At 47.1% G+C, this 23,165-nt stretch overlaps 1 protein-coding gene across 1 annotated transcript; it reads left to right on the top strand.

The window, feature by feature from the left end:
• Window positions 1–3,808: 3,808 nt before the first annotated feature.
• LOC125555604 (CHY-type/CTCHY-type/RING-type Zinc finger protein) lies at window positions 3,809–6,883 on the top strand. The gene is made up of 11 exons (XM_048718508.2): window positions 3,809–4,042; window positions 4,138–4,225; window positions 4,352–4,411; window positions 5,174–5,206; window positions 5,292–5,369; window positions 5,464–5,507; window positions 5,609–5,649; window positions 5,735–5,817; window positions 5,904–5,995; window positions 6,095–6,206; window positions 6,332–6,883. Exons 1-11 carry the CDS (start codon window positions 4,017–4,019, stop codon window positions 6,470–6,472), a joined length of 798 nt encoding a protein of 265 aa, XP_048574465.1. The 5' UTR covers window positions 3,809–4,016; the 3' UTR covers window positions 6,473–6,883.
• Window positions 6,884–23,165: the final 16,282 nt, after the last annotated feature.

Here is a 23,165-nt window from a genome sequence, read left to right as displayed (position 1 = left end):
TCAACGGTGATGTGCACGGACCGGAACACCCGGCGGCTTGGGCTGCTCAAGGATATGGAGTTGACAGGCAGCAGGAGGCTGCTAGCGGAGGCAAAGCCACGACGAGGAGGTCCTGCTCCGGCGGCTGCAAAGTGGTAGACGTACGCAGGCAGCGGCAAGGCTTCGGGCGCGAGGGAGAAGGAGCCGGCGCGAGGTGGCTGATGGAGGAGCGCATCTCACGCGTAGGGAAGGAGGTTGAGGCTGGTGTGGAGCAGAGCAGCAGCGAGGCGAACCGAGGCGGTAGAGCTGGGACTCCGGCGATGAGCAGGAGATGGCCGGGGTGAGGAACGCAGGGGCCATGGGGCGGCTGCGCGCTTGTGGGAGCGAAGCGATGGGCGCAGGCGCGTGTGGAGAGGCCCGGGGTCGTCCGCGGGGTGGCCCTCCTGGAGGTCGCCGACTGCGGTGGTTGGCGTTCGGTCACCGGAGCGGCGCGGCGTGGTCGCGACTCCCTGTTGCTCGAAGAAAATAGCGAGAGGAGGGAGAGAAGGGGCGCGTCGGGTCCCGTGGGTGGCGCTCGGGAGGAGGACGAGGGGGATCGAGGAGAGGGGTCGATGGGGATGGGGATCGAGGAGATGGGTCTCCTGGCGGCGGAGGGAGAGGGAAATCGGGAGAAATCGGGCCAGGGGGTGCTAGGGTTAGTGCGGCTGGGCTGCAAGATGGCCTTGGGCCAAATGGGCCTTAGAGGCCGGCGGGGCTGCTGGTTGGACCTCGATCTGCTGAGCCAGACCATGGAGAGGGAAAGGCCAGAGGCCTGGTCGGCTGTTGTTGCTGGCATCTACCTCTCTCTTCTTCAAATCTCTCACAAAAACAGGAAAGCAAAGAAATAAAAGGAGAGAAAAGAAATGAGTGGACAAGAATTTGGGCAAGGGGATTATTTTCCTGGACTCACAAAAATGCGCTTGTCCCAAGAAAATATAAAAGGCCAAGATTGGAAGATGTAAATTCAAACTCATTTGAATTTAGTTCAAATGGGTTTGAACTAGGACTAGGTTTTGGAAGTGTCCAAAAATGTTGAGAATTTAGGTGGAGCTCCGGAAAATGACGAAATGATATATGGGCAAAGTTAGAGGCCAAGAGTTTGTGATAACAAAGGCATTGAGATTTATTTTGCAAGTGTGTTCCGGTTAATTCCAACAAATGAAATATTTAATATAGCTCCCTAATATCGGGAGGATATGTTATAAAGAGAATCACCATGTGAATTCCCTCGATTTAAATGGATCAAAGATCCATGCCATTTATTTAGTTGAGTTGTAAAAGATTTATGAGATGATGGCATGATGCAATGCAAAAAATAAAAGGGGAGGCACAAATGAAACACACGGCGAAACCCGGAATATATGGAGGTCTTCTCGAGCATCGGTCTCGGGGCATCACACATGGCCAACCGCCCAACAATTGATGTCCAACTTTCCATCCACATGTGCGCACCTTAGTCCCACCTACCACTACTAGTGGATGTGAAACTTTGTCTTTTGCTCCGCCCAACTTCCTAACAGTTGATGTGCAACTTGTTTACCTAAAATAGAAAGTTGGCACATGTTGCACTTAGGTTGAATTCTGTAGTGATGAAAGTTGCATAATGTAGCATAAAAAAGTTGCACACAAAAAGCTTGTCAATATATACTCATGCAGAGTCTAGTTTCAAAGAGCACGTGCAAGGGTTCAAACAATGAAAACATATCTTAATTCTAACATGTGGTTCATATGTTGGAGCATCTACAACCAGACTTGGCAAATCCGCCCCCTAAACATAAACGGATGTGCCCGGACGTGCACATGGATGGTCCCTCATATCGGCTGCCGGGCGGCCACACTCATCAAATGCAAAAACCCAAATCCATGCACGTCCATCGTACATGTGAATATCACACGTAAATAAACATTTGTTGGCAATGAAAATATATGTTTGAACATAAAATTTATTTGAAGTGCACTGTTCAAACAATAGCTCTTTGGCTTTTATTGTGGGTCCACATACGCTCCACAAGATCACTGAGTAACTGTGTGTGCACGTGATGTTCTCAAAGATTCCTATGCATCTGCAAAAAAATGATAAGCTGATCTGCATCTTGTCGTTCCGAGATGTGGACTTGTTCTCTAGGTTTGTCAAAATCATGGGTTTGGGCAGCATCATCACCTTCGTCCTCAACAATCATATTATGCAAAATGACACAACATGTCATCAACATTTATCAGGGAAAACTGGGACATGAGCAAAGTAGTCCTTGTAGAGTAGCCATGCTCGAGAGGCCCTATCCCGGTTCAGAACTCTTCTCCGTTTGATCGAACCCTTTAAGTTGATAATCTGCTCCACCTCCCGGTCCATTTCTTGTTGGATGCTCATGATCATCATCATCTCGGCTTCTTCGTCTGAATCCGACGAATCGAAGAACTCCTTTTGAATCAATTCATCAAGCTCGGTGTGTTCGTACACCTCGTCGAACAAACCATTAGAATCCATCGTTTTGCCTACAAAACAATCACAAATAATGGGTCGGACATTCTGTCTAACACATTGAGGGCAAGGCGTAGTCCAGGAGTAGCAGGAGCGTACCGCGACAGCGTCCGAGCTGGCGACCGTGTCCAGACGGGCGAGAACGGAGGGGATGAGTGTTTTGGTGGTGTTGCCGATGACGGAGCAAGGGTGGCGGCGGAGTTAGGGCGGGACAACGCGGACGAGGGAGAAGAGAGGGGAGGAACAAGGATGAATAGGCAAGGTCGGAGGAGGAACGTGGGAGGCTTTGCGGGAGTCCATACATCCACCTGACCAACCAAAAGTAACCACATGGTTCTCCTTTTTTTTTCTCATTCTTCATCTGCATGGTCCCCCTCTCCTCTCTCCGGCCAACTGGATAAATTTGGAAACAACATTGGTTGGAAGGCTCCCGCATCATGTTTGCGGACAACGTCCAGATGAAAAAAATTGATATTTATGGTGTCTATTTGCAGGTCAGCAGCCTCGAAACACCAAAAAGATGAATAGATTAACAGTTTTTCCTGCAAAAAAAACACCAAAAAGATGCAGAATTTAGGTTGTTTAAAAAAGAAAAAATTATGGGTAAGGTAACCTTGAATGGTCGTGCACAAGCTGGTCCTAGTTGGCAGGTCTATCCGGCGACCCCGCATCCTATCCGCTCCTACCTGTAAGGTGTAACCGCCGTCATCCTAATCCGCATCCAGCCACGGCACCGTCAGAACTGGTCCGAGGCCGACCTCCCCTCCCGCCGACCCTGGGAAACTATCCCAGTATGTTTCCGTGGGCGCGTATTGCCGCTGGCAACTTGCATTATTTTTGTTGATATACGGATGGTGATTGACGGGTTGGTAGGTACAATTAGCTTTTCCAGCTCACGTCTAAGTGCATCACCCATCGGACAGTACTAGCCATGTCATTAAAATGATTTATAATTCATACCTGTAATAACAGTAATAATAGTAATAACAGTGACCAAGTCGTGAGGGAGGAGCAACAAGTTTTGCTTCGATCATATCGTCAAATAAAAGATGATAAAAGAGTTGACATGTGAGCGAGTTTATGGTTATGTCCACTGCATCTCAAACGGAAATTCCCTTTTTTAAGTCTTTTGGAGTAGTACATTATACGGAGTATTGAACTTGGGATTCACTTCATGGAAAGAAGGTGGCGGCCATCCCACATGTTGGAAGTTGGAACACAAGCAAAACTTCAACTCGTGAATGAAATGAAAAAACAAAAAGCTGGTCCAGGTCCAGCCCCCCTCTGCTCTGCCTATATATCCGGCCCGCGTCCCGCGTTTCTCCTCCAACACGCACAACACAGGCTCCCCATTCTTTCTTATTAATTCACGCCGGGCGCGTGCGCGTGCGCGTGGGCGGACGTACGGCAGCGAGCCTCTCCCGGACTCCGATTCCTTCCTTCCTTCCGGCGGAGCTGATCGCCTCTCCTTCTCCTCTCCCAGAGAGGAAACCCGGAGGAAGCAGAGACGGCCGGACAGATGGATTTGGGAGCAGAGCAGCACGGGTAAGCAAATCAAATCAAACCAAGCAGTTTTTCGGTTCGAGACTCAGAGATGGTCTCTGTCGGGTTTGCCGCTGATTCGTGGTTTCCGGGTGAAGCTGCGAGCATTACACGAGGAGGTGCAGGATACGGGCGCCCTGCTGCGGCGAGGTCTTCGGCTGCCGGCATTGCCATAACCAAGCTAAGGTCTGGATAGAGTGCCTTTTCCTTTCTCGCCAACGCCATGCCGCGCGTTTTCGCGGTCGGTCGGGCTGTGCTCTGAATTCGGACAGGTTCTGAAACATTTGGGCCTGTTTGTGCTGGTTGCTGCAGAATTCGCTGGAGGTGGACCTCCTCGACCGGCACGAAATCCCCCGCCACGAAATCAGCAAGGTGCGTGCAACTTATCCCCCTCTCTTACTGAATTCAACCCCAGTTCTTCCGTGTTTTGCTGTATGCCTTCGACCTTCTTCTTCTTCTTCTTCCTCCTCCACTCGGGTACCGGCGGTAGAATTGCAATCCCACTTGCTCACTCCCTTCCAATCCGATGGTTATGGCTGTGCACGCATGGACAGTTCCAAGGCACCAACTGCCATGCAGTGGCCAAGGGAGCCCGGTCGCTCATCCCAAGATCTTTTTTCCGCCCCGTTTCGTCAGATAACTGATAAGGTTTATCTTGGATGACCCGCCGGGTCTTGATATTTCTGTTTTATATTCGATTCACGCCATCAGAATCGGCGCAAGTGGCCGGCCGGCCGGCGTGGTCATCGACTCCACATGATTGTTAGGTAGGTCCATGCGGATGCGACGATGTGTCGGCGTCACCACAACGGAGGCGGCTCGGAGAAAGGGGAAAGTGGAAGAAATGGAAACGACAAAGGATACTTCGCTGTCAATCAAGATTAATTTCGATTTAACGGCACTTCACTGATTGAGCTGGCGCATAATTGAAGGCCATGATTGCATCCGGTAGCCATGTAGCTAGCTCCACCATGTGTCCATGTCCACCACCTCTCTCGTCACATAATTATATTGGGCAATTATAGTGGACTTCTTATTCTCTCTCTCTTTTCTCTCCAAAGAAAACACTAGTCAGTAGGAATCATATGAACTCACATACTTACTGAAGCTATTCTACTTTGTGATGTATCACAGGTTATCTGCTCTCTCTGCAACAAAGAACAGGATGTACGTGTAATTCTACAGTAACTTTTACCTTTTGACTGTACTAATGGCATGACATGACATGAAAACTGCTCGTTTGGATCAACAGGTGCAACAGAACTGCTCCGGTTGCGGGGCATGCATGGGAAAATACTTCTGTGAAAAATGCAACTTCTTTGACGATGATGTAAGCGTGTTCACATTCCTGAGCCAAGGAATAGTTACTCTATTAAGCATTTTCATTTTCGATGTCTGACAGCTGTGTTACCTTGTTATTACAGATCTCAAAGAAGCAGTACCACTGCGATGGATGCGGCATCTGCAGGCAAGTGCCTAATTTACGGTCATCCTTCTTTTCATCAAAACGTCTACTGTTTTTCTCTTCCAGAATGATCAAATGTTGGATACATTGTTTTCCTTTTTCAGAACTGGCGGCATAGACAACTTCTTCCACTGCGAAAAATGCGGTGCGTTGGGTGTGAAAGTTACTGTGTTGTAAGCTTTTCATGGCATGTCTCTCCATTAAAGATGGCTCTAACAGCAATCATGCAGGGTGTTGCTACAGCAATGTTTTGAAGGACTCTCATCATTGTGTGGAACGAGCAATGCATCACAACTGCCCTGTCTGCTTCGAGGTGAGGCTTTGCTCTAATCAAGGCCCTAAACACTCGTGATTTAGCTATTCTTGATCTTTAAAGACAACCATGTTTTTGATTCGCAGTACCTATTTGACTCGACTATGGACATCAGCGTACTGCACTGCGGGCACACGATCCATTTGGAATGCCTGAACGAGATGAGGGTTCATCATCAGTAAGCATTTCTTCAGACAGCTGTTTGTTCACATGAAATGGACGAGAGGGTCTGATCTGATCAAGATGCTTGCTTGGTTGGTTGGTTTGTTTTCCCCAGCTTCTCGTGCCCGGTCTGCTCACGGTCGGCCTGCGACATGACCGATGCATGGCAGAAGCTCGACCAGGAGGTCGCCGCCACGCCGATGCCAGAGTTCTACCAGAAGAAGATGGTAAGCCACAAACTTTTTTTTTTTTTGCGAGGTGGTAAGCCACAAACTGACAACCACACCATGTAACCATCTTGCCAATGCTGGAACCTGAACAAACAGTGATGTGTTTCTTCTTCTTCTTCCAGGTATGGATCCTCTGCAACGACTGCGGGGCGAAGTCGAGCGTGCGCTTCCACGTCCTGGCGCAAAAGTGTCCTGGGTGCAGCTCCTACAACACCAGGGAGACGAGGGGCGGCCCGGCTATAGCGGCGTGCTCCAGAGTCTGAGCGCCAGGAGGAGACGACAGTACAACATACACTACTCACTCATAGTCACAGCTGTGACGCTATCCAGGATCTGGTCAAGATGATGGGGGCATTAGAGCTAGCTTGTAGGTTGAAGCTGCAGGTGCTTGCTGCAGTAGGAAGCACAGGAGAGTGACGCGTCTCCTCTGTGAACAAGCCAGGAATTGCTCTATCGCCGACAGGGAGGCTGCCGCGGCTGCTCATTGCAGTTCGGAGGACAACAAAACTCGCTGCGCTTGCATAAATCCGGAGAAATGATTTACCGCTTGATCATCCCCTCTGATATGTATGAGTTGTTGTGTGGTACATGACCCTGTCTAGGGAGGTCCTGTAAGGCTATGAAACAACTACACACCAGAAAGAAAACTTATTCTTCTTTCTGTTAGAACTCCATTGCTACTTCCATGTCTACAAGCACCAGATTGCGCCATGCACTGATGCACACCAAAACATGTTTCTGTGATCTGTCTGATAATCTGATTGCTTGCATGAAGCAGAAATGTTTGTAACAGTATCGAACTTCAAAAAATAAATAGGGGCCAGTTTTCTAGAAATACACGGGCCAGCATAGTAGGCCTTGTTTTCACTGCCCATGCAAGGCCTAACTAACTATTTCTTCTACACTGGGCCACTCATGCATTATGTCCAAACGAGAGGAAAAGGCCATTTTTCAACGCGCAGATCGGATCGACGCCTATCTGATTTGCTGCGTCAGCCGTTCACTGCAACCCGCTCATTTGCAACTTGAGCTCTCTTTTTTTTTCGGGGGGGGGGGGGGGGGGGGGGGGGGGGGGGGGGGGAATAGTTTTATTTCAAAATGATAGGGTTACAGTCAAGAGGCAAGAGCTCCTCTATACATCGGGGTCCTCTGCGTAGTCATACAGCAGTGCTACACTCAGTACGACTATATGTCACCAATCGATCTGCTACCCTATTTTGTTCCCTACGAAACTTCTGAGGAATAAACTCCCGGCTTCCCATAAGTGTTTGGATTTCAGCAACCAGATGACCATACGCTGAGCGAGCTAGGCCATCACCCTGTAAGCATGCTAAGGCCTCGGAAGAATCAGGCAGCACAATAATCTACAAGTTTGAATGTTGCAACTTGAGCTATGTTGATGGTGTACTATAGCGGGGAGATCCTACTTGACGCATTTTGCGTCAAATATGCCAGTGACGCACGCACGGAGCCCCGGCTGGGCCGACCCATTACGTGAGAATGCCCGTTCAACATTGTAGCACCACGGTGTATAATAAATTCACAAAAATGCCTTCAAAGGGATACGAACTTGACCTCTATGTCTTGACCATCTTTCAGTCGAGCTGGGTGTATGTGAAAATTGAATAGCGTGGATATTTAAGAACAAACTCAGATGGCAGATCCGAACACTTTTTGAAATAAACATTTCTTAGAAATAGTGAATGATTTTTTAAAAGGCCAATAATGTATGAAAATCAGAGCATTTTTTTGAAGACAAATCAGTTTTTAAATATCAATCTTCTTTAAAAAGAACAATTTTTTTTTAAATGTGAACATTTTTTGACATTGTGAACAAATTATAAAATTCCAAACTTTATTGAACAACATGCACAAATCTTGAATTTTTTTTTTTGCAAAAGTGTGAATTTTTTTAGAAAAGTGTGCAAATGTTTTAAATTCTGAACATTTTTTAAATTTCTGAATAATTTTTGAATTTTTAATTTATTTTTGAAAAGGTTAATTGTTTTTTAAATTATGAACATATAGAAGCATGAACGAAAAAAATGAAAATTCCAAACATTTTTTTAAAAATCTCAACAAAATTTGAAAATTTTGTAAAAAAATTGTGAATTTACGAAAAACAGAAAAAGGAAAAGGAAAAAAACAAAAATACCAGTAAAAGAAACCAATAGAAACTAGGCCCTTTTTGGGAACCTTCTTCCCAAAACAGGTAGAAAAATCAGCTACAGAAAAGCCTACCTCCGCGCGCCGTCTTTCTAGCGCTAACGTGGACTTGTCGAGTTAACATTCAAAAATTTGCGTTTTTTGAAACAGACAACCAAAAAATGGTTGGTTTTAGGGATTTTTTTAGAAAAATGGTAGCTTTCTGTAACCCTAACCCCAAAGTGGTAGGTTTGTACTATTACTCCCAAAAGAAGGCCACACCCTGGGCCTAAATCCTATGGGTTGCGGGGTCAGCTCCCCCTGAAGTCACCTCGGTTTCAATAACTTATGTACAAACACTTATCATCGGTCCAATAAAAAACATGCGGGGTTGATGATTCGTTCATGGCGATGTCCACAGGATGATTTGCATTGACCACGGGCACCAGACGTGCAACAGCCACAAGGTGATCGCCTCCACGTCGGAGATGGGGCAACATATCTTCCTGCTGCAGCAGGACGCGGTCGTGGTCACCACGGCCAGCAAGCTGCATGCCGCCAGCCCCATTTCCATCGGCTGGGTGGTGGAGAAGGAGTTTCAGATCCCTGTGCACCTCACCCGCCTCACCAGCCATGACCCGGAGGACTTCTTCATCCACTTCAACCTGCCGGCCCACAAGGACCTCATCGTGCGGCGGGGCTCGATCATGGTGGACGGCGTCACGTTCCTGCTGGAGCCATGGAGGGAGGACACACACACGCCCTCCACGACACATGGATGTTGCATGTGCGTGTCGTTGTGGAGAAGCTTCCCATGCAGCTCTGGACACTAGAGGGCGTGAAGGACGCACTCGGAGACAATCTCATCATCGACTACCTCGACAACCGCACTTTCGAGCGCTCGGACACGAAGCTGTTCGCCGTCTCGGTTTGGGAGCTGCCGCACATCCTCACCAAGAGGACGTTGTGGAAGCATGCCAAGGAGATGCACGGTCTCTTGCCGCCAAGCAGCGCCGTGGCGCCGCCGCTGTCGCTTCTCTGGTGGGACGTCCTAGTGCACATCGATCGCGTTGAAGACTGTTCGCCCCTGTCCTTGCACTCCTCCCACTCCGGGCAGAGCGGACTCCCCTCCTCGGACGATGTTGACCGCCTGTACCCAAGCCGCCCCCCCCGGGTGATGGCTGGGTGCCTGGGGTGGAGGATGGCTGGCAGCCGCACGGCTAGGGGCCGCGCATGCGCCCCCTGTGCAGGTGGCGTCCATGGGATGCCGGGGCATGCCTTCGGCTGGCCCCAGGCGGTGCCACGACGGCGATGACAACGGAGGCCAGAGGAGATCATTGAAGGACACCTTGCTCGGGCGAGGCCGCGTGATGACCCACAAGTATAGGGGATCAATTGTAGCTTTTTTCGATAAGTAAGAGTGTCGAACCCGACGAGGAGCAGAAGGAAATGACAAGTGGTTTTCAGCAAGGTAATGTCTGCAAGCGATGAAATTGTAAGTAGCGGAGTATTTTGATAGCGAGATAATTCATAACAAGCAAGTAACAATAATAGTAAAAAAAGTGTAGCAAGGTAGCCCAATCCTTTTGAGGCAAAGGACAGGCAAAAACGGTCTCTTATGATAAGCAAAGCGTTCTTGAGGGTACACGGAAATTTCATCTAGTCGCTTTCATCATGTTGGTTTAATTCGTGTTCGGTACTTTGATAATTTGATATGTGGGTGGACCGGTGCTTAGGTGTTGTTCTTACTTGAACAAACCCTCCCGCAAGCATCCGCAACAACGAGAAAAGTATTAAGAATAAATTCTAACCATAGCATTAAACTTTTGGATCCAATCGATCCCTTACGGAATAGCGCATAAACTGGGGTTTAAGCTTCTGTCACTCTCGCAACCCATCATCTAATTGCTACTCCATAATGCATTCCCTTAGGCCCAAATATGGTGAAGTTTCATGTAGTCGACGTTCACATGACATCAGTAAGGGAATCACAGCATACATACTATCAAAATATCGAACACATCAAATTCACATGATTACTTGCAACATGATTTCTCCCATGACCTCAAGAACAAAAGTAACTACTCACAAATGATAATCATGCTCAAGATCAGAGGGGTATTAAATAGCATAATGGATCTGAACATATAATCTTCCACCAAATAAACCATATAGTAATCAACTACAAGATGTAATCGACACTACTAGTCACCCACAAGCACCAATCTATAGTTCTGGTAACAAGATTGAACACAAGAGATGAACTAGGGTTTGAGATGAGATGGTGTTGTTGAAAATGTTGATGGAGATTGCCCTCCCCAAGACGGGAGAGTTGCTGGTGATGATGACGATGATTTCCCCCTCCGGGAGGGAAGTTCCCCTGGCCGAATCGCTCCGCTGGAGGGCAAAAGTGCTCCTGCCCAAGTTCCGCCTCGAGGCGGCGACGCTCCGTCCCGAAAGTCCTCTCCTTATTTTTTCTTGATCAAAATGACTTATATACCAGAAGATGGACACTGGAGGTGGGCCTGGGTGAGCACAACCCACCAGGGCGCGCCTGGGCTCCCTTGGGCGCCTCGGTGGGTTGTGCCCACCTGGTGGGCCCCCTGTGATAGTTATTTGCTCCAATATTACTCAAATATTACATAAAAAATTCTCCGTGAAGTTTCAGCTTGTTTGGAGTTGTGCAGAATAGGCAGCCTGACGTAGCTTTTCCAGGTCCAGATTTCCAGCTCCGGAATTCTCCCTCTCTGTGTACACCTTGCATATTATGAGAGAAAAGGCATTAGAATTACTCCAAAAAGAATTATTATGGATAAAAACATCATAAATAATAGTAAGAAAATATGATGCAAAATGGACATATCAACTCCCCCAAGCTTAGACCTCGCTTGTTGTCAAGCGAAAACCGAAATCGAAAAACATGTCCACATGCTTTGAGAGAGAGAGGTGTTGATAAAAACAAAATACAGACATAGAAGCATCATGTTGATTATTATAATAGGAACAAAACTAAACATAAGACTTTTATCATAGAATTTTTATCATATACTTCTCATGAATAAGTAACAATTCATCACACAATTGAAGTATAAAGCAAAAACTCTATTAAAAACCAACAAACTATGTTCTCAGTCAACTTTGCAACTACAATTCATCATCTTCAGGAAGGGTCACGCATCGGAGCCTTTAGGAAAGTCCACATACTCAACCATCATATAGTCTTCTATGATTGCTATCAGTCACCGCGTACACATGAACAATACGTTTTAACCGGACACAAAGAAAGATAGGGGCTTATAGTTTCGCCTCCCAACGTATTCACCTCAAGGGTGATGTCAACAATAATAACTCATGTTATCTATATTCAATTGGACATATGTTCCTAGATCTTTCCTCACCACATGATGCTTGCCAAAGGAGAAAATAAAAAGGAATAGAAGGAAAACTTTAACTCTTTGCATAAAAGTAAATACACAAAGGTAAAATATAGGCCCTTCACAGAGGCAAGCAGAGGTTGCCATGCGCTTATTTGTTTGTATGCTCAACCCCTTAATGCAAAAGAACGTCATGTTGCATTGCCCCTTGTGATAGCGACCTTTATTATGCAGTCTGTCACTTTTATTCTTCACCATCACAAGTGAAGGAAATATGCCCTAGAGGCAATAATAAAGTTGTTATTTATATTTCCTTATGTCATAATAAATGTTTATTATTCATGTTTGAATTGTATTAACCAGAAACTCAGTACATGTGTGAATACATAGACAAACAGAGTGTCACTAGTTTTCCTCTACTTGACTAGCTCGTTGAATCAATGATGGTTATGTTTCCTTACCATAGACATGAGTTGTCATTTGATTAATGGGATCACATCATTAGAGAATGATGTGATTGACTTGACCCATCCGTTAGCTTAGCACGATGATCATTTAGTTTTTTGCTATTGCTTTCTCCATAACTTATACATGTTCCTATGGCTATGAGATCATGCAACTCCAGAATACCGGCGGAACACTTTGTGTGCTATCAAACGTCACAACGTAACTGGGTGATTATAAGGTGCTCTATAGGTGTCTCCAATGGTGTTTGTTGAGTTGGCATAGATCGAGATTAGGATTTGTCACTCCGATTGTCGGAGAGGTATCTCTGGGACCTCTCGGTAATGCACATCAATATAAGCCTTGCAAGCAATGTAGCTAATGATTTAGTTACGGGATGTAGCATTACAGAATGAGTAAAGAGACTTGCCGGTAACGAGATTGAACTAGGTATTGAGATACCGACGATCGAATCTCGGGCAAGTAACATACTGATGACAATGGGAACAACGTATGTTGTTATGCGGTTTGATCGATAAAGATCTTCGAAGAATATGTAGGAACCAATATGAGCATCCAGTTCCGCTATTGGTTATTGACCGAAGACGTGTCTCGGTCATGTCTACATAGCTCTCGAACCCGTAGGGTCCGCACGCTTAACGTTCGGTGACGATCGGTATTATGAGTTTATGTGTTTTGATGTACCGAAGGTAGTTTGGAGTCCCGGATATGATCACGGACATGACGAGGAGTCTCGAAATGGTCGAGACATAAAGATCGATATATTGGATGACTATATTTGGACATCGTAATGGTTTCGGGTGAGTTCGGGCATATACCGGAGCACCGGGAGGTTACCGGAACCCCTCGGGAGGTATATGGGCCTTATTGGGCCATAGTGGGAGAGAAGAGAGGGAGGCCTAGGAGGGGGCGCGCCCCCCTCAAGCTTAATCCGAATTTGGTGGGGGGCGGGCCCCCCTTTCCTCCCCCCTCTCTCCCCCTTCCTTCCACTCCTAGTCCAACTAGGGAAGGGGGGAATCCTACTCCCAGTGAGAGTAGGACTCCCCATGAGGCACGCCATAGGAGGGCCGGCCCTCCCCCTCCTCCACTCCTTTATATACGGGGGAGGGGGCACCCCATAGACACACAAGTTGATCATTGATCTCTTAGCCGTGTGCGGTGCCCCCCTCCACCATAATCCACCTTGGTCATATCGTAGTAGTGCTTAGGCGAAGCCCTGTTCCAGTAGCATCATCATCACCGTCATCACGCCGTCGTGCTGACGAAGGTCTCCCTCGACACTCTGCTGGATCATGAGTTCATGGGACATCACCGAGCTGAACGTGTGCAGATCGCGGAGGTGCTATACTTTCGGTACTAGGATCGGTCAATCGTGAAGACGTACGACTACATCAACCACGTTGTCATAACGCTTCCACTTACAGTCTACGAGGGTACGTGGAAAACACTCTTCCTCCTCTCGTTGCTCTGCATCACCCTGATCTTGCGTGTGCGTAGGAATTTTTTGAAATTACTGCGTTCCCCAACAGTGGCATTCGAGCCAGGTCTATGCATAGATGTTATATGCATGAGTAGAAAACAAAGGAGTTGTGGGCGTGGGTATATACATATTGCTTGCCGTCACTAGTTGATTCTTGATTCAGTAGTATTGTTGGATGAAGCGGCCCAGACCGACATTACGCCTACACTTACGCGAGACTGGTTCTACCGACGTGCTTCGCACACCGGTGGCTGGTGGGTGTCAGTTTCTCCAACTTTAGTTGAATCAGATTCAATGAACAGGGTTCTTTCTGAAGATCAAAAAGCAATGACTATACCGCGTTGTGGTTTTTGATGCGTAGGTCAGAATGGTTCTTGCTCAGCCCGTAGCAGCCACGTAAAACTTGCAACAACAAAGTAGAGGACGTCTAACTTGTTTTTGCAGGGCATGTTGTGATGTGATATGGTCAAGACATGATGCTAAATTTTATTGTATGAGATGATCATGTTTTGTAACACAGTTATCGGCAACTAGCAGGAGCCATATGGTTGTTGCTTTATTGTATGAAATGCAATCACCATGTAATTGCTTTACTTTATCACTAAGCGGTAACGATAGTTGTAGAAGCAATAGTTGGCGAGACGACAACGATGGATATCAAGGTGTCAAGCCGGTGACGATGGTGATCATGACAGTGCTTTGGAGATGGAGATCAAAGGCACAAGATGATGATGGCCATATCATATCACTTATATTGATTGCATGTGATGTTTATCCTTTATGCATCTTATTTTGCTTTGTTCGACGGTAGCATTATAAGATGATCTCTCACTAAATTTCAAGGTATAAGTGTTCTCCCTCAGTATGCACCGTTGCTACAGTTCATCATGCCGAGACACCATGTGATGATCGGGTGTGATAAGCTCTACGTTCACATACAACGGGTGCAATCCAGTTTTGCACATGCAGAATACTCGGGTTAAACCTGACGAGCCTAGCATATGCAGATACGGCCTCGGAACACTGAGACCGAAAGGTCGAGCGTGAATCATATAGTAGATATGATCAACATAGTGATGTTCACCATTGAAAACTACTCCATCTCACGTGATGATCGGACATGGTTTAGTTGATATTGATCACGTGATCACTTAGATGATTAGAGAGATGTCTATCTAAGTGGGAGTTCTTAAGTAATTTGATTAATTGAACTTTAATTTATCATGAACTTAGTACCTGATAGTATTTTGCATGTCTATGTTGTTGTAGATAGATGGCCCGTACTATTGTTCCGTTGAATTTTAATGTGTTCCTAGAGAAAGCTAAGTTGAAAGATGATGGTAGCAACTACACGGACTGGTTCCATAACTTGAGGATTGTCCTCATTGCTGCACAGAAGAATTACGTCCTGGAAGCACCGCTAGGTGACAAACCTGCTGCAGGAGCAACGCTAGATGTTATGAACACCTGGCAGAGCAAAGCTAATGACTACTCGATAGTTCAGTGTGCCATGCTTTACGGCTTAGAACCAGGACTTCAATGACGTTTTGAACGTCATGGAGCATATGAGATGTTCCAGGAGTTGAAGTTAATATTTCAAGAAAATGCCCGGATTGAGAGATATGAAGTCTCCAATAAGTTCTACAGCTGCAAGATGGAGGAGAATAGTTCTATCAGTGAACATATACTCAGAATGTCTGGGTACCACAACCACTTGACTCAACCGGGAGTTAATCTTCCTGATGATAGTGTCATTGACAGAGTTCTTCAATCACTGCCACCAAGCTAGAAAATCTTCGTGATGAACTATAATATGCAAGGGATGGATAAGACGATTCCAGAGCTCTTCACAATGCTAAAGGCTGCGGAGGTAGAAATCAAGAAGAAGCATCAAGTGTTGATGGTCAATAAGACCGCCACTTTCATGAAAAAGGGTAAAGGGAAGAAGGGGAACTTCAAGTAGAACAACAAGCCAGTTGCTGCTCAAGTGAAGAATCCAAAGTCTGGACCTAAGCCTGAGACTGAGTGCTTCTACTGCAAAGGAACTGGTCACTGGAAGCGGAACTGCCCCAAGTATTTGGGGGAGAAGAAGGATGGCAAAGTGAAAGGTATATTTGATATACATGTTATTGATGTGTACCTTACTAATGCTCATAGTAGTACCTGGGTATTTGATACTGGTTCAGTTGCTAACATTTGTAACTCGAAACAGGGGCTACGGATTAAGCGAAGATTGGCTAAGGACGAGGTGACGATGTGCGTGGGAAATGGTTCCAAAGTCAACGTGATCACCGTCGGCACGCTACCTCTACATCTACCTTCAGGATTAGTTTTAGACCTAAATAATTGTTATTTGGTGCCAGCATTGAGCATGAACATTATATCTGGATCTTGTTTAATGCGAGACGGTTATTCATTTAAATCATAGAATAATGGTTGTTCTATTTATATGAGTAATATCTTTTATGGTCATGCACCCTTAATGAGTGGTCTATTTTTACTAAATCTTGATAGTAGTGATACACATGTTCATAGTATTGAAGCCAAAAGATGTAGAGTTGATAATCATAGTGAAACTTATTTGTGGCTTTGCCGTTTGGGTCATATTGGTGTAAAGCGCATGAAGAAACTCCATTCTGATGGACTTCTGGAATCACTTGATTATGAATCACTTGGTACTTGCGAACCATGCCTGATGGGCAAGATGACTAAAACTTCGTTCTCTGGAACAATGGAGCGAGCAACAGAGTTATTGGAAATCATACATACTGATGTATGTAGTACAATGAACATTGAAGCTCGCGACGGATATCGTTATTTTCTCACCTTCACAGATGATTTGAGCAGATATGGGTATATCTACTTAATGAAACATAAGTCTAAAACATTTGAAAAAGTTCAAACAATTTCAGAGTGAAGTGGAAAATCATCGTAACAAGAAAATAAAATTTCTACGATCTGATCATGGAGGAGAATATTTGAGTTACAAGTTTGGTCTTCATCTGAAACAATGCGGAATAGTTTCGCAACTCACGCCACCCGGAACACCACAACATAATGGTGTGTCCGAACGTCATAATCGTACTTTACTAGATATGGTGCGATCTATGATGTCTCTCACTGATTTACCGCTATCGTTTTGGGGTTATGCTTTAGAGACGGCTGCATTCACACTAAATAGGGCACTATCTAAATCTGTTGAGACGACACCTTATGAACTATGGTTTGGCAAGAAACCCAAGTTGTCGTTTCTTAAAGTTTGGGGCTGTGATGCTTATGTGAAAAAGCTTCAACCTGATAAGCTCGAACGCAAATCGGAGAAATGTGTCTTCACAGGATACCCAAAGGAGACTGTTGGGTACACCTTCTATGTGACACCCGGGTAATTAAAGCTACAGTGATTCCCTCCTAATGATGCTACGTCACCAGGGTTACTGTTGTCGATCTCGCGATGGTTCAAAATTGGTACAAATTTAAATTTAAAATTGAGGCAAATAACAAAAGTTTTTCAAACTTTAAAACTAAATTGTTCTAGAGGTGCTAGAGAAATGCATAGGTAATATCGGTGGAGAAAGCACACTTATATAAAATCTTTAAATACTTGAAGGTGAATAAAACAATTATTGAAATGCCTTTCATAATTAATAAAATGTTAAACTATTCTATTTATGGGTTAAACTTTTTATGGCAGTGGGTTTAGTGGTAGTATTAATTTAGGGATCATTTTGTACTTTACAAAACTAATAAAGTGAGGGGCAAAATAAAACAGAAAAGAAATAAAATACAAGAAATAAAAAGAAACTAAAATACAAAAAAGGCAAATGCCCCTGGCCAACTGGGCAAATGGCCCAGCCGGCCAGCCCACTGGACCAACCGGCCCCTCACCTGTGCTTAACCTCTCGACGAAAACCCTAACCTCCACACCTACTTCCCACCCCCACTCTCGCACCCCCACTCCCCGATCCCCTTCTGGATCAGGGCAACAACCTCGTGCCCGGCGCACGCTACTCGCCCCGACCGCGCCGTCGCCAGAACCCGCCGCCATGCCTCGTCCCCGCAGCCCCTTCCTCGACTCCTCCACCTTCCTGTTCTGGTGCTGGGCGCCCATGCCGCCGCCCGACGCCACAGGACACCGCCGCCACCCGAGGACCGCTCCGCCGCCTCGACCACGCCTCCTCGCCGGACTGCCACCCCAGCGTCGCGTCGTTCTCGTCCCCCACCTGAAGCCCCGCTGCCATTGCCCTACACTACCCGGTGAGGGCCATGCCCTCTCCTCTCTCCCCTGTCCCGTAATGTTGGGCCGCGCTCCGCATCACCCCGCGCCACCATGGCTGCGTCCGCTCGCACGCCCGTGCTCGGGCACCCCCCGCTCCGGCCACTGGCTCACCGCGGCTCCGCCGCCCCAACCCCGCAGCTGCTTTCGGCTCGTCCGCTAGCCCCGTGCCGCCGCCTCTGCCCCGCGCCTCCCGCTTGTCGTGCCCGCCACCACGCTCTGCTCGCACCCTCCCCCGCTTGCTGCCGGGAGCCGCCAAACCGCGCCTCGTGCTCGCCGTCCTCACTCTGCGGCCTCGCCCCTTGCTCCCGCTCCGCAGCAACCACTACCTGCTGCTGCTCCGGCCGGCGAGCCTCGCCGTGGCTGGGCTTGGCCAGTGCCTAGTCGGGCTAGCGCCATCCTGCCCTACCCGCAACCGTGCCTGAAGCCCGTCACCCTCCTGCCCAATAACCCACTAAGCCCCCCTGTGCCTATGACACGAAGGGCTCACACCCCAGAACGTTTTAACAAAAAAAAATAAAAAATTTTAAAAATAAAAATAAATAAAATTAATTAATTAATTAATTAATTAATTAAAGAATTAATTAATTAATTAATTAAAGAATTAATTAAACTAATTAATCCCGATTAGATTAACCTAACCACTAATTAAACTAATTGACCCTGTTTAATTAACCTGCTAACTAAATGTGTCAATGACGAACGGGACCCACCTATCAGGTTGACCAGGTCAACTGCTGACGTCATGCTGACATCATGATAACGTCAGCAAACACTATTCTGGATAATGTTGCATTAAAATAATTAAATAAATCATAAAAATGATTTAATCATTTTAAAATTAATATAAAATAAACTGTAGCTCGGATGAAAAAATTTTGTACATGAAAGTTGCTCAGAATGATGACACGAATCCGGATACGCAGCCCGTTCGTCCGCCACGCATACCTAGCATAGCGAACACGCAACTTTCCCCCTCTGGTTCATTTGTCCGAAAACGCGAAACACCGGGAATACTTTCCTGAATGTTTTCCCCCCTTCACCGGTACCACCTCGTACCGCGTTAGGGCACACCTAGCATCACGCTTTGTCATGTCATGCATCGTCAGGCATTTGTTTGCATAATATTTATTGTTTCTTCCCCCTCTTCTCTCGCTAGACATCGAGACCGACGCCGGTGCTACCCAGTACGACTACGGTGTTGACGACCCCTCTCTCTTGCCAGAGCAACCAGGCAAGCCCCCCCCTTGATCACCAGATATCGCCTACTCTCTTTCTACTGCTTGCATTACAGTAGTGTAGCATGTTACTGCTTTCCGTTATCCTGTCTTGATGCATAGCATGTCCTTGCTACTACTGTTGTTACCTTTACCTGCAATCCTAAATGCTTAGTATAGGATGCTAGTGTTCCATCAAAGGCCCTACACTCTTGTCCATCTGCCATGCTATACTACTGGGCCGTGATCACTCGGGAGGTGATCACGGGCATATGCTATATACTGTATACTGTTACATTACTTATGATACTGTTCGGAATCGGGGTCTGAAGGGGCAGGTGGCTCCATCCCGGTAGAGGTGGGCCTGGGTTCCCGACGTGTCAGGACCCTGATTCTAAGTCACACCGATCTAGCCTGTAACACCTCATATCACTTTGCGACCTCACGCACGGTATCCCCACGGGTGTCGCCTTACCATGGCCCGGGACCGTTTGCGCCTTTTGGCTCACGTATAAGATAGTGTCGCTAGCATCCATATGACAGAGAACCCGGACCGACATGACTAGTCATGAACCCAAAGTGGCACTAACTTACAGGGACAGGCATACATGAATCAACATCGAGCATGTCGGTCAGCAGCGTGTGAATCCGGGCTGTAGCACTGGGCTAACAGGACTCCGGGAACCCGGGCTGTAGCAGGCTAGGCAGGACTCCGGATGTCACCGTGTGACATTTCCCCGAAGGGACAGACACAGGAACGAAGTGAATCACATGCCGGCCAGTGAAGTGTTCCAGAGCAGTAGTGCTGGGCTAGCAGGACTCCGGTGAACTGGGCTGTAGCGGACTACTATGGCTCATGGAAGCACAAGACTACATTTCCCCATAAGATAGGCTACCAAGGATAAACAACTAGGTTGTCGGATCCCACACATACCAAGCATTTCAATCATACACACAATATGCTCGATATCTGTAAATACAACATGGCATCACAACATAACTCTACGACTCAACTATTTATTCATTAGGCTCCGAGGAGCGAGATAACACAAACATGGGTCTCATGACCCAATATTCAGAGCATACAAGTCAAAGAACATGCGGAAGCTTAACATGTCTGAGTATAGACTTCTACAAATGAAAAAGGCTGGGAAGCCTGACTATCTACTAGATCCTGCCGAGGGCACAAGATCGTAGCTGAGGTAACAAGCTAAACTTCGAAGTCCACGCGATACTACTAGTGAGACTGAACTCTCTCTACAAAACATAAATTAAGCAAACGTGAGTACAAATGTACCCAGCAAGACTTACATCAGAACTAACTACATATGCATCGGTATCATCAAAGGGGTGGTGCAGTTTAACTGCAGCAAGCCAGCTTTGACTCGGTGGCTATCCTGAACTATGACTGCAAATAACTCTTTGAGGTGGCGCACACGAGTCCGCATATTCACCATATCAATACACCACTATGGATACGCTCCCGTCTCCCTACGAGAACGCCATCCATAGCACTCACGGTTATCTTGCGTATTTTAGAGTATCCACATTCACTTGTCTATGAACTATGCAAGGGGTCCAAGTTTCCATATCCGAGGAATCTGGCTATTCGAATAGATAATGATAACCCTGCAGGGGTGTACTTCTTCACACACGCTCTCACCACTTATCACCCTGTACACATCATGTACCTCGACAACCTTCAAGCGGAAGCCGGGCGAGGGTTTCGGCCACGACCTGACTAACCACACAAGTCTCTCGTGCAGGTTTATCGCCTATTCGGGTTCCATCCGCAAGGAGATCCAGCCGGGGTGTCGCTCACGGCCCCAAACAACGTGTGCAGGGTTCCCAAGCCCACCATCCGGGCGCCACTTGGTACACCGTGCCACCGTGCCTAGTCTGTCCCAAGCCCACCTGTACCGGGTGCCACTTGGTAGACTACTAAAACTATCTACAAACACCAGAAACTAGTTGCAACTCCTGGACAGAGATCGAGTTGATTAATAAGCCGAGAGGGGCCGAGTTACCGGAACCAAATGTGTGGTAGTAACTGTTCATGGAACACAAACACAGAACTCAGTTCCTAAGGACGGCTACAATGAGACAACCCACCATGTACTCCTACATGGCCTCTCACTACTACCTTTACCAAATCGTGTTCACACACTTAGCTCTCAGCAGTAGGACATGTTCGCCACATTCCAATTCATCCCCGATGAATCGGACCTGACTCAACTCTAAGCAGTAGCAGGCATGAAAAACAAGTATGAATGAGTAGGCACATTAGGGCTCAAACAACTCCTACTCATGCTAGTGGGTTTCATCTATTTACTGTGGCAATGAAAGGTCATGCAAAGGAAAGGGGTTCAGCTACTGCAGCATGTAACAGTTGAAATGTTGTTGTCCTAATGCAGTAAAAGAGAGCAGGAGCGAGAGAGTGGGATTATATCGGAATTAACAAGGGGGTTTTGCTTGCCTGACACTCCTGAAGATAGTATAGTTCTTCATCGGTGTCATCGATCTCATCGTCGGAACACGTCTATCGAGAGGGGACAACCACCGGCAACAGAGAAGGAACACAATCAATGCAATGAACAACATGATGCATGATATTGACATGGCAATATGTTGTTGATTGAGTTAATTAAATTAGCAACACAATTAAATGAAGTTGGTTTGAACCCAAAGTTCAAATTCAAACTCCACATGTGGTTATTTAAATACCATTCATTTGATTTGTCCTAAACAGTAGCCTTAAGTTGTTCTAACATGCATGAAAAAGGTACAGATGGATAGATTGGATTTTTATGATAATTTTTCATATATAATTTATTTCATTTGGAGTTACGGTTGATTTTCTATGATTTTTAGAAGTTTGGGGTATTTTCTGAAATTTATAAATCATTTCTGATTTATTTTAATTCCAGAAAACATTTACTGTGTAAGCATGATGTCGGTGTGACATCAGCAAGTCAACAGAGGTGGTCCAGGTCAAACATGACAAGTGCGACCCGCACGTCAGTGTAACAGGGCAGGGACAGAGGCTGACCAGTGGGTCCGGGTCAACGTACACGTCAGCATAGTCAAAGCTGACGCGTGGGCCCGCTGCAATTAGATTAACCTTAATCTATTATTGTTAGTCGATTAGTTAGGCAGTGGGGCCCGGCTGTCATTGACTTAGGTGGTAGTTAGTGGGGTAATTAGCCCCTAACAGCCGGGTTAGGTCGGCGGTTAGTCGCCTGCGACGTCCAGAGACGGCGGCGTTGCTCGGGTTTTGCCCTCCGACGACCAAATGGGCGACGGAGGGGCTCTACGTGCAGCTGTGACTCGTCCGCGTCCAACGGTGCGGTTAGCTCGAGCTGGGGTGAACCAGAACGATGGCGGGAAGCACATCCATGGCGGCACCCGCACGGGGTTGGCCGGGGCGGCGTTGTGGTGTGCGGGAAGAAGAGTTGGTGGAAGTTATCGGCTCCTGGGAGCGTGATGAGCATGACGACGCCCTCGTACGCGATCTACAGCAGCTGTGGCCGCGACGGCGCCATGGCCGGTGGCGAGGAGCGCTCGGTCTCAACGGAGCCCACGATTAGAGGATAAAATCGGCAGAGGGAAGAGAGGGGTTCGGTGCGGAGGCTCACAGCAAGGCTAAAAAGCGCGAGGGGGAGGTCGGGGATGCACTGACGACGACGAATCGTCCGAGGGCGGCCGTCGGTGCAGAGGACGAAGATGGCATCGATGACGGCATTCCAAGGCGTCCAGCGCCGTGTGTCTCGGCGGAGATGGCGTAGAGCTCGATGATGGAGCTTTCTGGCACGGTGGGGAGGCCATACGAGCTCGGTTGGCGCAGTGGTAGCGGACGGCGGCGATGGGCGCGCTCGGCCGTGAGAGAGAGATGAGGGAGAGGAGGGGATGAGCACGGGGGAGCAGAGAAAGGGGCCGGGGTGTTGCATGGCGCTCGTGGAGGCGTTCAGGTCCTCGGCGGCAAGCAGGAGCGGGCGAGGCGCG

This window comes from Triticum urartu, chromosome 1A, assembly GCF_056163025.1.
Source record: "Triticum urartu cultivar PI428250 chromosome 1A, HENAU_Tu73, whole genome shotgun sequence".
In the NCBI taxonomy this organism is placed as follows: domain Eukaryota; kingdom Viridiplantae; phylum Streptophyta; class Magnoliopsida; order Poales; family Poaceae; genus Triticum; species Triticum urartu.
The sequence above is the reverse complement of the archived record's forward strand: the minus strand, read 5'-3'. Positions and strand labels throughout refer to the sequence as shown.

Coding starts and splice junctions, on each gene's coding strand:
- LOC125555604 (XM_048718508.2), top strand. CDS start 4,017: ATGGATTTGGGAGCAGAGCAGCACGG. Junction 5,650..5,734: donor CTTCCACTGCGAAAAATGCG/GTGCGTTGGGTG, acceptor GCAATCATGCAG/GGTGTTGCTACAGCAATGTT. Junction 5,818..5,903: donor ACTGCCCTGTCTGCTTCGAG/GTGAGGCTTTGC, acceptor TTTGATTCGCAG/TACCTATTTGACTCGACTAT.